The sequence below is a fragment of the Salvelinus fontinalis genome, chromosome 42 (assembly GCF_029448725.1).
Source record: "Salvelinus fontinalis isolate EN_2023a chromosome 42, ASM2944872v1, whole genome shotgun sequence".
Taxonomy (NCBI): Eukaryota; Metazoa; Chordata; class Actinopteri; order Salmoniformes; family Salmonidae; genus Salvelinus; species Salvelinus fontinalis.
Genome location: NC_074706.1, coordinates 24,192,867 through 24,208,435, shown reverse-complemented (window position 1 = coordinate 24,208,435; position 15,569 = coordinate 24,192,867). Strand labels below are relative to the sequence as shown.

The 15,569-nt window shown below is 43.6% G+C and overlaps 1 protein-coding gene across 3 annotated transcripts; it reads right to left on the bottom strand.

Moving 5' to 3' along the window:
* Positions 1-887: 887 nt before the first annotated feature.
* On the bottom strand, positions 888-14,462 carry LOC129841225 (uncharacterized). 3 transcript variants are annotated; one of them, XM_055909390.1, is made up of 7 exons: positions 13,940-14,462; positions 13,157-13,287; positions 12,526-12,717; positions 10,604-10,762; positions 9,977-10,085; positions 9,046-9,173; positions 888-5,149 (listed from the first exon to the last, which is right to left on the bottom strand). In XM_055909390.1, exons 1-7 carry the CDS (start codon positions 14,220-14,222, stop codon positions 4,211-4,213), a joined length of 1,941 nt encoding a protein of 646 aa, XP_055765365.1. In that variant the 5' UTR covers positions 14,223-14,462; the 3' UTR covers positions 888-4,210. The 3 variants fall into 3 exon arrangements, with proteins under 3 accessions (XP_055765365.1, XP_055765366.1, XP_055765367.1); XM_055909391.1 differs by having other exon boundaries at positions 12,544-12,717; XM_055909392.1 differs by lacking the exon at positions 888-5,149 and adding an exon at positions 8,429-8,800 and having other exon boundaries at positions 13,940-14,460.
* Between the last annotated feature and the right edge of the window lie 1,107 nt (positions 14,463-15,569).

The following is a 15,569-nucleotide window of genomic DNA, read 5'->3' as shown; positions in this document are numbered from 1 at the left end:
TTTTGAAAGAAAAGCTAAATGTTTGTCCATTGATTAGAAATACAGTGTAGACATTGTTAATGATGTAAATTACTTTTGTTGCTGGAAACGGCTGATTTCTAATGGAATATCTACATAGATGTACAGAGGACCATTATCAGCAACCATCACTCCTGTCTTCCAATGGCACATTGTGTTAGCTAATCCAAGTTTATCATTTTAAAAGGCTAATTGATCATTAGAAAACATCAGCATTTGTGGGTTCGATTACAGGCTCAAAATAGTCTTCTGAAACTTGTCAGTCTATTCTTGTTCTGAGAAATGAGAGAAATTACCAAAAACGGAAGATCTCGTGCAACACTGTACTACTTACTCCCTTCAAAGAACAGCACAAACCAAAAATATAGTGTTACACTTCAATGACAGTGTTTTAGCTATGCCAGCACACCAAACAACAAGACAACACGTATGTGTAATATGTGAGAATGTAAGCGTACCTTGAGCCCTATACTACATACATGGTTTGAGGAGTTAGCGAGGTAACTTTGGTCAACTCTTGAGATCCATTCGGGATAACCGGTACCACGAAAGTGGCTCACCTTTTTGCCAGGTACATTTCTATGGCAACGAATCCTTCAGAATTAACCTGCTCCCCGGCAGGCTAACTCCATTTATCCTGAATGAAGTGTCTGAGCTGCGAGTTGAGGACCAATTAACTTGTATTTCCTACCTCTCAAAGATTGCGTCATCATCCCCTTCATTTGAGGAATATGACTGATTACTGTAAATATTTTATTAATAAAAAAATGTTTTGTAAAAAAAAATATTTGTAATGTTAAAATACCTATCATATTACACAGTAATGACAATGTATTTGAAACTTCACGCACAGTAAAACTTGTGCATGATTTAATACAATGATTTGTATTGATAGAAGTGAGAAAAAAGGTGCTCATGCATTGATAACCACACCAAAGACGGCATTAACGATAAGTAATACAATAAAGACGGCACTTAAACAAGCCTATTTCACACCATATCCTGCTGAATTTGCAAGATAACTTTTCTTTCATTTTGATTTGAGGCACAAATGAAAATGTGGCACTTACTAGACAATGGCTTGATGTTTCAGCAATGTCTCAATGAAGAGTTCGACATTTGACTAGCCACGTGCGACATGCACAAGCCTGCTAGTCATCCGCATGCGGACGAGCAATATCAACTGTCGTAGTATGGATCAAATCAACTTGTAAACTCAGCAAAAAAAGAAACGTCCTCTCACTGTCAACTGCGTTGATTTTCAGCAAACTTAACATGTGTAAATGTTTGTTTGAACATAACAAGATTCAACAACTGAGACAAACTCTACAAGTTCCACAGACATGTGACTAACATAAATTGAATAATGTGTCCCTGAACAAAGGGGTCAAAATCAAAAGTAACAGTCAGTATCTGGTGTAGCCACCAGCTACATTAAGTACTGCAGTGCATCTCCTCCTCGTGGACTGCACCAGATTTGCCAGTTCTTGCTGTGAGATGACCCCACTCTTCCACCAAGGCACCTGCAAGTTCCCAGACATTTCTGGGGGAATGGCCTTAGCCCTCACCCTCCGATCTAACTGGTTCCAAACGTGCTCAATGGGATTGAGATCCGGGCTCTTTTCTGGCCATGGCAGAACACTGACATTCCGGTCTTGCAGGAAATCATGCACAGAACGAGCAGTATGGCTGGTGGCATTGTCATGCTGGAGGGTCATGTCAGGATGAGCCTGCAGGAAGGGTACCACATGAGGGAGGAGGATGTCTTCCCTGTAACGCACTGCGTTGAGATTCCCTGCAATGACAACAAGCTCAGTCTGATGATGCTGTGACACACCGCCTCAGACCATGACGGAGCCTCCAACTCCAAATCAATCCCACTCCCGAGTACCTCGGTATAACGCTCATTCCTTCGACGATAAACACGAATCTGACCATCACCCCTGGTGAGACAAAACCGCGACTCGTCAGTGAAGAGCATTTTTTCCCCAGTCCTGTCTGGTACAGCGACGCGGGGTTTGTGCCCATAGGCGACGCTGTTGCCGGTGATGTCTGGTGAGGACCTGCCTTACAACAGGTATACAAGCCCTCAGTCCAGCCTCAGTCTGAGCACTGATGGAGGGATTGTGCGTTCCTGGTGTAACTCGGGCAGTTGTTGCCATCCTGTACCTGTCCCGCAGGTGTGATGTTTGGATTTACCGATCCTCTGCAGGTGGGTTACAAGTGGTCTGCCACTGCGAGGACGATCAGCTGTCCGTCCTGTCTCCCTGTAGCGCTGTCGTATTGCAATGTATTGCCCTGGCCGCATCTGCAGTCCTCATGCCTCCTTGCAGCATGCCTAAGACACGTTCACGCAAGTTTTCATAACTGTGACCTTAATTACCTACCGTCTGTAAGCTGTTAGTGTCTTATCGACTGTTCCACAGATGCATGTTCATTAATTGTTTATGGTTCATTGAACAAGCATGGGAAACAGTGTTTAAATCCTTTACAATGAAGATCTGTGGAGTTATTTGAATATTTACAAATTATCTTTGAAAGACAGGGTCCTGAAAAAGGGACGTTTCTTTTTTTGCTGAGTTTAGTTTCCACTTAAAGGGCCTTTCCTTGGCGTGAACGGCCTCTTCACATACTTAGCCTCAGAGAAGCGCTTCCTACACATACGGCTGGTATGGCTTGTCTGTCCTAATACTTGGCCTCCCACGTTATAATGTGGTAGAAGCAGGAGCCAGTCTTTGAACTCTAGCCATTGTTATTGGGATTGTGTGATGGAAATGTTTCTTCTGCTTTTATCCAACCCCCTGATTTACACACATACATACAAACACACATTAGGTTGTAGAGGCTGGAGCAGAGAGCAGCTGCAGTGCACCGTCCAATGAGCAGTTTAGGGGGTTAAGTTCCTTGTTCAAGGGAACATCAGTGGTAGGTGGCACCTGAGATATTGATGCCAGTAATGCTCCGGTTGCCGGCTCACTCCCCGCCAGATGTGCTCTGTGTGGTTTGGTCCCGGTTCCGACTCGGGAAGGAAGAGTGATGGCTCCTGATCCATGGTCGTGATCCGGGGCAGGTCTTTGTGACCAGCCATCTCAGAGGTCCACTCTCTCTCACCAGTAACACTGGATATCAGCAGGTCTTCATGGACTGCAGACTGCAAACAAAGATTGTGCAGAAAAGCATAAAGGTTTATTACATTTGCGTTTTAGTCATTTAGCAGACGCTCTGATTCAGAACGACATACAGAAGCGACTAGGGTTAAGTGTCTTGCTCATGGGCACATCAACAGGTTTTTCCACCTAGTCATGCTTGGGTATTCAAACCAGCGACCTTTCGGTTACTGGCCCAACACTCTTAACCGCTAGGCTACCTGAAAAAAACGATTCGCTGTACATACAGAAACATTACATAATATTAGAACATGTTAATCACAATCAAGCCCATGTCTAACAGTGTGATTCAAGTACCTAACAATATGGAGCCATTGGAGTTTATTATAAAAAATGGCAATATGTGTTTTCAATAATTTTTACATACAAACACATTTTGTACATTTCATGTAGGCCTTACAATAGAACGAAAACAAGACACCAAAAAAATCTGGGAATGTTGTAGAATAACTTTGGTTGTTTAATCATGTAATCAGTGCTTAATTTGTAAATCAGGAGGTGCCGGAACAAAAAATATGCACGAGAGGCGGGTGACCTGGGGAGCTCTGAGTTACCGGAACGCATTAAACACTAACTGGGGAAAGTATGTGATGCTGTGCAGTTAAATTAGTCATATTTTGAGTTCCAGGGTGTTAATAAAAGTCTAAATAACAATAAAAACGCTGACGTGGAAATAGTTATTGGTCATTGTTCACTTCCATTTACACAATGGGTGTGGTTCAATGAAAAAGGTACTCGCGCTGTTCTTGGAAATAAGATACTGCTTATTATAATACACTTCAAATCTCCTATGATCACGGTCTTTACAGCTGAGAGAAGACTTGCTTAGAAAGAACAGTGTGTTAGCAACTCTCATAAAAATAAGTATTTTACAATCCAATTTCAAATAGCAAGTTAACAAAGGGTTAATGAGGGGTATGTGGTTTAATTACCCTCTTACCCCAAGAAACTAGACATGATAACTATAATAATTCAACTAAAGAATAGTTCCCAGACATCTCCTGTGTACATGTCAAGGCACACTGCTACGATTTTTCCCCATTGTGGACACTCCTATGTCTGATAAGGCTAGTCAGGAAGGAGAAGCTCTTGTAACATAGTTTGCACTTGAAGGGCTTGTCCTTGGTGTGAACGGCCTGGTGCCTCTTCACATAGTTCGCATGAGCGAAGCGCTTCTGACAGGTGGGGCAGGCGTACGTCTTGCCGGCTTCCGTCCTAACGCTCGGCCTCACACGTTGTGACCCAATGACACCAGAGGTAGAAGCAGGAGACACCACCATCAGGTGGTTAGTCTTTGAGCTCCCTCCTTGACCTCTAGCCATTGTTTGGGTGTTGTTGGGATTGTGTGCTGTGCTACAGGCTAGGTATCGCTCGTGGTGAACGCCCATCCTGACCCTGTCTATATTCGTGGGGTAACCATGATGTAGCTGAGGAAGGCTAGACCCAGGTCCAGGCTTTCTATGAACCCAGTCACCAGGCATTAGGCGAGATCCTGAAGGGGAAGACAGACTTCCTGTTAAACTCCCACCAGGGGGATCGCCCACCACTCTCAGTAAAGGCTGAAGCCCAGGGTGACCTGCTTTGTTCATCATGGATACGGTGGTGTTTGTATCATAGGAACAGGAGGGTCTATCTCTATCAGCCCCAGGCCCTGCTTCATCCCTGCACTGAGACTGTGAAGAGAAGGGTCTGGGCTGCAGAATGGATCCCTGACTGGAGCCTCTGTCTCTCTGATGACCACCAGTACTGAGGTTGTTCAGTCCACCTGTCCACTGGTTGTGTTCTATGTAGTGGTGGAGTCTCTGTCCCTCGTGGTTGGGTCCTGGTTCTGACTCGGTAAGGACGAGTGACGGCTCCTGATCCAGGGTCCTGATCCGGGACCAGGATTTGTGACAGGCAGCTTCAGAGGTCCAGTCTCTCCCGCCAGCAACACCGGATATCAGCAGGTCTTCATGGACTGCAGACTGCAAATAAAGATTGTACAGAAAAGCATAAAGGTTTATATAAGAAATTCTTCGCTGTACAGACAGAAACATTACATGACATTATAAAATGTTAACCACAATCAAGCCCATCTCTAACACTGATTCAAGTACCTACCAATATGGAGTCATTGCAATTTATTATAAAAAAAGAAAATGCTCCATACAGTGCATTCGGAAAGTATTCAGGCCCCTTAACTTTTTCCACATTTTGTTACATTACAGTCTTATTCTGGAATGTATGACCGTTTTTCTTCTTCCTCATCAATCTACACACATACCCCATAATGACAAAGCAAAAAACAGTTATAAAAAACATAACTGAAATATCACATTTACCCTTTACTCAGTACTTTGTTGAAGCACCTTTGGCAGCGATTACAGCCTCAAGTCTTCTTGGGTATGACGCTTCAAGCTTGGCACACCTATATTTTGGGGTTTCTCCCATTCTTCTATGCAGATCCTCTCACACTCTGTCAGACTGGATGGGGAGCGTCGCTGCACAGCTATTCTCAGGTCTCTCCCTATATGTTCGATCTGGATCAAGTACAGGCTCTGGCTGGGCCACTCAAGGACATTCAGAGACTAGTCAGGAAGGAGAAGCTCTTGTTACATAATTTGCACTTGAAGGGCTTGTCCTTGGTGTGAATGGCCTGGTGTCTCTTCACATAGTTCGCATGAGCGAAGCGCTTCTGACAGGTGGGGCAGGCGTACGTGTGAACAAAGCCACTCCTGCGTTGTCTTGGCTGTGTGCTTAGGGTCATTGTCCTGTTGGAAGGTGAACCTTCGCCCCAGTCTGAGGTCCTGAGCGCCCTGGAGCAGGATTTCATCAAGGATCTCTCTGTACTTTGCTCCGTTTGTCTTTCCCTCGATCCTGACTACTCTCCCAGTCCCTGCCACTGAAAAACATCCCCACAGCATGAGGTTGCCACCACCATGCTTCACCGTAGGGATGGTGGCAGATTTCCCCAAGACATGACACTTGGCATTCAGGCCAAAGAGTTCAATCTTAGTTTCATCAGACCAGAGAATCTTGTTTCTCATTGTCTGAGAGTCCGTTAGGTACCTTTTGGCAAACGCCAAGCGGGCTGTCATGTGCCTTTAACTGAGGAGCGGCTTCCGTCTGGCCACTCTACTATAACGGCCTGATTGGTGGAGTGCTGCAGAGATGGCTGTCCTTCTGGAAGGTTCTCCCATCTCCACAGAGGAACTCTGGAGCTCTCTCAGAGTGACAATTGGGTTCTTGGTCACCTCCCTGACCAAGGCCCTTCTCTCCCGATTTCTCCTTTTGGCCAGGCAGCCAGCTCTAGGAAGAGTCTTGGTGGTTACAAACTTCTTCCATTTAAGAATAATAGAGGCCACTATGTTCTTGGGGACTTTCAATACTGCAGACATTTTTTGGTACCCTTCCCCAGATCTGTGCCTTGACACTCCTGTCTCGGAGCGCCACAGACAATTCCTTCGACCTCATGACTTGGTTCTTGTGCTGACATGCACTGTCAATTGTGGGACCTTATATAGACAGGTGTGTGCCTTTCCAAATCATGTCTAATCAATTGAATTTACCACATGTGGACTCCAATCAAGTTGTAGAAACATTAAGGATGATCAATTGAAACAGGATGCACCTGAGCTCAATTTCAAGTCTAATAACAAAGGGTCAGAATATTTTTGTAAATAAGGTAATTTTTGGAATATATTGTTTTATAAATGTGCAAAATTGGCTACGGGTATTGTGTGTAGATTGATAAGGGGAAGAAACGACTTAATCAATTTTAGAATAAGGCTGTAATGTAACAAAATGTTGAAAAAGTCAGAATACTTTCTGAATGCACTGTATATGTTGATTCAAGAATGAAGTATAATGTTCTGGTTCGATTGAGATGAGGGATTTTCTTTTCTTTACAAATCAGTCAGCACACAGTCGATTTTGTCTTTAATTTCAACAAAACTGTCATACACTCACATACGGGACTTACACACAGCTTCACTACTTCATAAATATTTTTTTTGAATACTTTCGAAAAGTTCAACATTACATACATCTTCACTACTTCATGTCAAGTAAACATGAACTAAGGCACTATCTTTATCTCACTATAAATAACCAGCATCAATCTAAAGGGACATAGTTGTCACTTCATCAGTGAAGCATTTTTACGGATACCATCACACCAACCATCACCTTATCATTCTAATTCTTTCCTCAGTTCACCGCATCCAGTTCCCTACGACATCCAAAACCAACAGAATTAACTACCAACAAACTATACTGAACAAAAATATAAACGCAACATGTAAAGTGTTGGTTCCATGTCTCATGAGCTGAAATATATGACCCCAGAAATGTTCCATACGCACAAAAAGCTTATTTTTCTTAAATGTTGTGCACTAATTTGTCTACATCCCTGTCAGTGAGCATTCCTCCTTTGCCAAGATAATCCATCCACCTGACAGGTGTGGCATATCAAGAAGCTGATTAAATAGCATGATCATTACACAGGTGCACCTTTTGCTGGGGACAATAAAGGCCACTCTAAAATGTGTAGTTTTGTCTCAACACAAAGCCACAGATATCTCAAGTTTTGAGGGAGCGTACAATTGGCATGCTGAGTGCAGGAATGTCCACCACAGCTGTTGCCAGTGAACGGAATGTTATTTTCTCAACCATAAGCCGCTTTCAATGTTGTTTTAGAGAATTTGACTGTATCCAACTGGCCTTAGACCACGTGTAACCCTTCACCTGCGGGATCGTCTGAGACCAGCCACCCGGACAGCTGATGAAACTGAGTATTTCTGTCTGTAATAAAGCCCTTTTGAGGGAATAAACTCATTCTGATTGGCCAGGCTCACCAGGGGGGGGGCCTATGCCCTCCCAGGCCCACCCATGGTTGCACCCCTGCCCAGCCATGTGAAATCCATTGATTAGGGCCTGATGAATTCATTTCAATTGACTGATTTCCTAATATAAACTGTAACTCACCCAATTGTTGCATGATGCATTTATATTTTTGTTCAGTATAACTAGTACTACTTTACATTTCACTATACATGGGCCATGTGCATTTTCTGCTGGTGTGTCCTGAGTTATCTCCTCTCTGAGAACCTCTTCCCGCAGTGCGGACAGGTGAATGGCCTCTATCCCGTGTGAACCTTCAGGTGCATCTTCAGCTGGTGTTGGTGGGAGAACCTCTTCTCACACTGGAGGCAATTGAATGATTTCTCCCCTAGGTGGACCCTCTTCAGGTTGGATGAGTCCGAGAAACTGTCCCGGCACAGGTGGCAGCTGAACAATTTCTCCCCCATGTGCATCCTCTGGTGGATCTCCACCTGTTTGGGGAAACTGAAGGCTTTCCCACAGAATAAAAACGTGAGGCGCTTCTCTTTGGCGCCACCACTTTTACTTATTCCATCTCTACTACTGTCATTTGTCAATGGGCTTGTAGTAACCATTTAGAGTTAAGGCACTGGCATTGTCTGAGGTCTGGTTTAACATTAGGAGAGTGTGAGGAGGTCGAAGGCCAGGGAGTGTCTGTGTTGTCACAGGGTCCATGTTCCAGTTAATATATCTTAAAGAAGGCAGGTTGAAGGCAGCACCTGTTAGGGGGTTAACCTGAGGCGTCATCAGTCTCTCTGAAACACAATTATAGGAGCAGGATGGAGCATTGCTAGCCAAGTCTGTGTCTGTTCTCTCAACCTGCATACAAACACCCCCCCACCTTCGCAGACAAAATCTATGCCTAGCCCTGGTCTCAGCCAGTCTGTTGTCATGGAGACTAAGTTCAGATGTTGATTTGTGTTAAAAAAATGTTTTTCTTGTTGTGGTTAACAGTGTTGTTCCCCAGCCCAGAGTTGAGGACACGGTCCCATCCACTGACCTCCATTATGTCACCTCTCGTCCTGGCCTGCTCAGTGATGTTGTCCCCCGGGCCCTTGGCTGCACCCGTCTGGGTTTGGGAATCCAAGATGTCTTCCCAGTCTCCTCTGTTAGCTTCCAGCCAACCACCTACAGGAAAATGTTACTGTCCAGACTTAACAAACATGACACATGTATGGATTTTTAGACATGGATTTTTAGTGTGTTATTTGCCTGGTGATGTCTGACTTATGTTGATATACACTGAGTGTACAAACATTAGGAACGCCTTCCTAACATTGAGTGGCACCCCCATTTCCCTTCAGAACAGCCACAATTCGTTGGGACATGGACTCTACAAGGTGTTGAAAGCGTTCCACAGGGATGCTGGCCCATGTTGACGCCAATGCTTTCCACAGTTGTGTTAAGTTGGCTGGATGTCGTGTGGGTGGTAGACCATTCTTGATACACTCAGGAAACCGTTGAGCAGGAAAAACCCAGCAGCGTTGCAGTTCTTGACACACTCAAACCGGTGCGCATGACACCTACTACCATAACCCGTTCAAAGGCACTTCAATATTTTGTCTTACCCACCCTCTGATTGGCACACATACACAATCCAAGTCTCAATTGTCGCAAGGCTTAAAAATCCTTCTTTAACCCGTCTCCTCTCTTTGTCTACACGGATTAAAGTGGATTTAACAAGTGACATCAATAAGGGATCATAGACCTGGTCAGTCTGTATCATGGAAAGAGCAGGTCTTCATAATGTTTTGTACACTCAGTTTACATATTTTAGTTATTGTATTTTATACAAATTGTATTGATATTGTTTAATAAATGAAGTAATCATAGGGTTTCATATGTGTTTAATACAAAAATAAAAGCCAGGTGCATCACTATTCCCATTGAAGATTATTACTGCATGTAGGCTATATGTATTTCTCCCTTACCTTGCTCCCCCATCTTTAGTCCACTCATCAAATCAATGCTCTCTGGTCCATCTTCTATTTCCTCTTTGACCAGCAACAGATCAGGCTTCCCATCCTCCATGTCTACTGACTGTAAGAGATACAGAGTGAGAGGATGTTGGATCAAGAAATCTGATAGGAGCATCCTGCTATGGAGCATCTTCTGATTGGGCAATGAGGGACTGATATAAGTACTAGGCAAACATGTTAGTTGATTTGATTACTTGGCACTCTTTAAAGGGATTGTTCATGATTTCCCCAGAATCAGATTAAATTGTGGATACAATTTTTACGTCTCTGCGTCCAGTATGCAGGAAGTTAGAGGCAATTTTGCAAGCCAGTGCAAACTAGCTAAGCGCAAAGACTGGAAGTCTTCAGGTACAGCTAGCATGTAACTTTAAAGAGTGCCAAGTAATCAAATGAAACGAATAATTCAAAGGCATCGTCCCACAATTACAACAAAATGAATCAAGACCTGGGCCCCTAGTCTCAGAGTACGAGTGCTAATCTAGGACCTTTCCAAATAGAAAAGGCAAACCTACTCTGACACATTTTGTGGATACGGGTCCTGACCTAATACCATTCAGACAGTAGTTTCCGTTGGCTCACCTCAGTGAGACTGTGTGTAGTCCTGTGCTGCTCAGATGGTTCCTCTGTGGGTTCAAGAGGTGAAGTCTGGTTATCCTCCATGACCATGGTCCCCTCAGGGTTCCCCAAACCCTCCTCACACCCCTCCTCCTTCACCAGCACCACCTCTGGACCCTCCTCCTGGAAGAGAGAGGTGATGCAGATTACACAGACATACACTCCCTCAGGTATGTATACACACACGATAATAAACACACTTTCAACATAGTGTTTACCCATCCACACTAAGTTTAAGTCCTTAACTGTAGTTCCAGAATGACTTCATTGTTGTTAAACCCATCATGGAGGACATAAATATGATGTCGTGGGTAAAAATAAGTCAGCTATGATAAGTCAAAAGTCATCAGACAAACCTGACTAAAATATTTTGATGTGTACAGTAGGTGTCTGTTAGTGTGTGGGTATGTGTAGGTATATTTAGTAAGTGTATATAGATGCATGCTAACTAAAGATAGTCTCAATGAAAGTCTTAGAATGAAAAGTCACATTTTGTGTTTATTAAACACATTTTGTGTTTATTATACAAGTGTTAAATACACCATATGAAAACCACACAAACATCAACAAAAAAATCTGCATTAACTTGAAACTACATTCATTCAAGTGTCTTGGGGGGGAAAAAACAGTTGTTGAACTGAAGCAATGAAATAGAAATTTGTGAACATCATATTGCCTACATAGTACAAACACAATATGTAACCAACGTTTTAGGCTTATATACGACTAAAATATCACACAGTGTCTGGATGCAATATTCTACACAGGAATATTCAACACTGAAATCTGTTACTCTCATTATTCCAAATTCATCTGTGGATCTTTTCTGCAGACAACAATGACAATTCATCTTTGTCTTTAATGCAGGGTTTGATCTAAAATTCAGAAGCTATAGAGTGGAATTTTTACTTTCTATGTTATAGAGTAGAATGTTTTTTCTGCTGGTGCATCCTGAGGTAGCTCCTCTCTGAGAACCTCTTCCTGCAGTGCATACAGGCGAAGGGCCTCTCTCCCGTGTGGACCCTCTGATGCCTCTTCAGGTCACCGGCCTGGGCGAAGCGCATGTGACACTGAGTACAGCTGAAAGGTTTCTCCCCTGTGTGGACCCTCTGGTGCCTCTTCAGTGTGCCAGCTTGGGCGAAGCGCATGTGACACTGGGTACAGCTGAAGGGTTTTACCCCTGTGTGGATCCTCTGGTGGACCTCCACCTTCTGGAGGCAGCTGAAGCCTTTGTTACAAAACATGCAGAGGAACCGTTTCTCTTTACTATTGCCTGATGTGGCTCCCCCACCCTGAGTCTGGACTCTAGCCCTGTCTTTTGAGTTCAATACCTGTGAATCGGAAGGTGCCATTGACGTTGACACTGGGTCGCGATCCCTGAACGCATATAAAGGGAAGTTGGTTGCGACATTTAGATTTGTCTCTAAGCTTTCCCTGTAGTCTAAGAAGTCACTAGTGTTGCCCTGCGAGTGTCCTTCTCCTAACTGAGCCTCGTCTGCATTCCATGTCAGAGGAATGTCGCCCTCCACTTTCACAGTAACCTCATCTACGACCAGACCCTCCCTTTTCTTATCTAGGCACCCTTCAGAGTATACACTACTACTGTACCGGTTCCAGTCCCCTCTAGACAGATCAGTGTGTAACTCTAAGCCCACAGGCATGTCACCAGGTATCATCTCTGTCCCTGTAGTGTATGAACAGGATGGATCATTGACAGTATATAACGAGTCACTTGGGTCCTGATGGGACAGAACCGGCCTCGGGCTCGAGTTACCATAAAGTAAATGCTCAGAGCAGGGAGCAGGAGGACAGCTCAGTCGACCCAGCCCCGTTAAAGTCTCGATGTCTGTTTCTGACTTGAGGACGACGTTCGGCGTTCCACTAACCTCCATCGTTCCACTGACCTCCGTGATGCTACGTTGGGTCCTGGGCTGCGCTGGGTTGGTGGTGGGGTCCTCTGTGGCTACAGGGGGTGATCCAGCCTCTCCAGTCTGGATGTCTTTGCTGTGCCGTGGGTCCTCTTCTCCTTCAGACCTCTCCTGCTTGACTCCAGGACCTGCAGCCTCTGCATCTGCAGACTGACACAAGAGAAAGGAGTTTATTACCGGTACATGAGTTGAATTGGATAACAATGTCATAGAGAAGTCTCACACGCTCCCCTATGGCAAGTGAATAGCTGAGGGGAGCCTTTCTGAAATAAGCAAACCACATTTGATTTACAAAGTAACTGTCATGTTTTATGCAACAATGTGGGCGGCAGGTAGGGGCCTGCCAGTAGCCTAGTGGTTAGAGCGTTGGACTTGTAACCGAAAGGTTGCAAGATCGAATCCCCGAGCTGACAAGGTAAAAACCTGTCGTTCTGCCCCTGAACAAGGCAGTTAACCCACTGTTCCTAGGCCGTCATTGTAAATAAGAAGTTGTTCTTAACTGACTTGCCTAGTTCCAATTTGTAAGTTGTAAGTCGCTCTGGATAAGAGTGTCTGCTAAATGACTTAAATGTAAATGTATTACACTAACCTCTATCACAATAATGTGCTGGGTTGAGGTTCCATTCCCCTCATCAATGGTGATTGGTTGGTCATCTCTCCATGTATTGTGTCCCGCTGGCTTCACAAAGCTCCTGTGGCCTCCAGTGAGATGTCCTTCACCTGAGAGAGTGATTGGGGGTTATAAACTGGGTGGTTCAAGCCCTGAATGCTGATTGGCTGACAGCCATGGCATATCAGACCGTATACCACAGGTATGGCAAAACATGTATTTTTACTGCTCTAATTACATTTGTAACCAGTTTATAATAGCAATATGGCACCTCTGGGGTTTGTGGTATATGGCCAATATACCATGGCTAAGGGCTGTATCCAGGCACTCCGTGTTGCATTGTGCATAAGAACAGCCATTAGAGCCATAGTATATTACCACATCACCTCAGGCTTATTGCTTAATTAAAGAAGTGGTTAGGTTAGCTACTGTCAATGCTCAACAGTATATTATACACTATTGACACTGTCTAGAATTGGCAAGGATGTAAGGTAACAATTTTCATAATGTATTGATTATAGATTGATTGATTATGTTCCATGCATCACATTGTTTTTATTGAGTAAATAATAGGAGATGCAGTAAATCAACAATCAGGTTAGAATATGATATTGTGTTTTTGTGCAAGATAGCTTAGTAATCAGGGGAATTACTGCATACTATCCAAAAACGGACCACGAACCATTTCTGGTTATCACATCTAAAGTTACACATGTGCAGTTCAGAGACAGGCCGCGCAGCTCGGCCTTCTACTAAATGTACCTCTTGCCATTCCTCTGAATCGGTCAATGATCTTGACACTGCTGGGACGACTGGCGAGGACGCGATCTCGCGTTGTCCTCTCTGCGCGCTCACGTGCCACCTTCAGTTCTATTAACTGTAGTTTCCTCCGCAATCCCCTGTTTTCTTTCTGGCTTTGAGAAATTTCTAAACGAAACACTGCATAGTCGTCGTCTACTAGTTTACAGATCTCTGCCACGGCTGCATTCGCTAGTACCTCCATGATGGAGGCTATTTGAGTGTGAAAAACCATACAGTTAGCCATTGTTAACTGCTACTAGCTAGGCTGCGTTACCTAGATAACATCTATCAACCAAGTCCTGTCTCCAACGCAAAGTAAAGAATACCTGGGGCAAGTATGTGATGCTGTGCAGTTAAATGAGTCACAGTTTGAGTTTCATTGTGTTAATGAATCTAACAAAAACGCTAACGTGAAAAATGTTCTTGTTCAACGCTTACTTCCGTTTACTTTTTCTTCCGTGAGGTTTTATGGCGATCTACACGCAAATGGTGTGTTGCCGCCACCAACTGGACGGAGGTGAGAAGAAAAATCGAGTAAATGTGAATTCCGTTATGGTGAAGGGAAAATAACATTATGTTAAACATTTCCAAAAACGACATTCCTATTTCCTTCAGTCATGAAAAAATAAAGTCTTTGGGGCCTGAGAGGGTGGGACCGCATGAGACAGTTAACCCCTGAACTGGCAGTTAACCCACGGTTCCTAGGCTGTCATTGAAAATAAGAATTTGTTCTTAACTGACTTGCATAGTTAAATAAAGGTTAAAAAAAAGTACACCATGTAGATCCTCATTAAATATTTTAATCCCAGAAAGCGTTCAGTTGCAGAAATTATGTTGATCTTTCTTGACTTCTTTTCAACTTGTGCAGTGCCGTTTACTCCCATCGCTATAAAAGACACAAAATCCACCTTCTTCACATTAATCATTTCTGGGTCCTGCTGCTGTGATAGGGCCTACTCAGGCTGCAGTGTAGGCCTACCGGTATTCACCACCATCGGACCTTCACAGATACTCGACCTTTCTCCCCCTCTGACAGCCTCTGCATCCCTTAAACCTCCTAAGGGTCCGACACTTTTTTTCAATTTTCGCCTAAAATTACATACCCAAATCTAACTGCCTGTAACTTAAGCCCTGAAGCGAGGATATGCATATTCTTGGTACCATTTGAAAGGAAACACTTTGAAGTTTGTGTAAATGTGAAATTAATGTAGGAGAATATAACACAATAGATCTGGTAAAAGATAATATAAAAATTTAAAAAATGTTATTTTGTATTTTTTTGTACTATCATTTTGAAATACAAGAGAAAGGTCATAATGTATTATTCCAGCCCAGTTGCAATTTAGATTTTGGCCACTAAATGGCAGCAGTGTATGTGCAAAGTTTTAGACTGATCCATTGAACCATTGCATTTCTGTTCAAAATTTTGTATCAAGACTGCCCAAATGTGCCTCATTTGTTTATTAATAACTTTTTATGTTCAAAATTGTGCACTCTTCTTAAACAATAGCATGGTATTCTTTCACTGTAATAGCTACTGTAAATTGGATAGTGTAGTTAGATTAACAAGAATGGAAGCTTTCTGCCAATA

Excerpts from the sequence above, each read along its gene's own strand:
- LOC129841225 (XM_055909390.1), bottom strand. The coding sequence starts at position 14,222 with ATGGCTAACTGTATGGTTTTTCACACTCAAATAGCCTCCATCATGGAG. Across the intron at positions 10,763-12,525 it reads AGGTCAGTGGAACGATGGAG|GAGGAGGGTCCAGAGGTGGT; the intron begins GTTAGTGGAACG and ends TCTCTCTTCCAG. Across the intron at positions 10,086-10,603 it reads CTACACACAGTCTCACTGAG|TCAGTAGACATGGAGGATGG; the intron begins GTGAGCCAACGG and ends TATCTCTTACAG.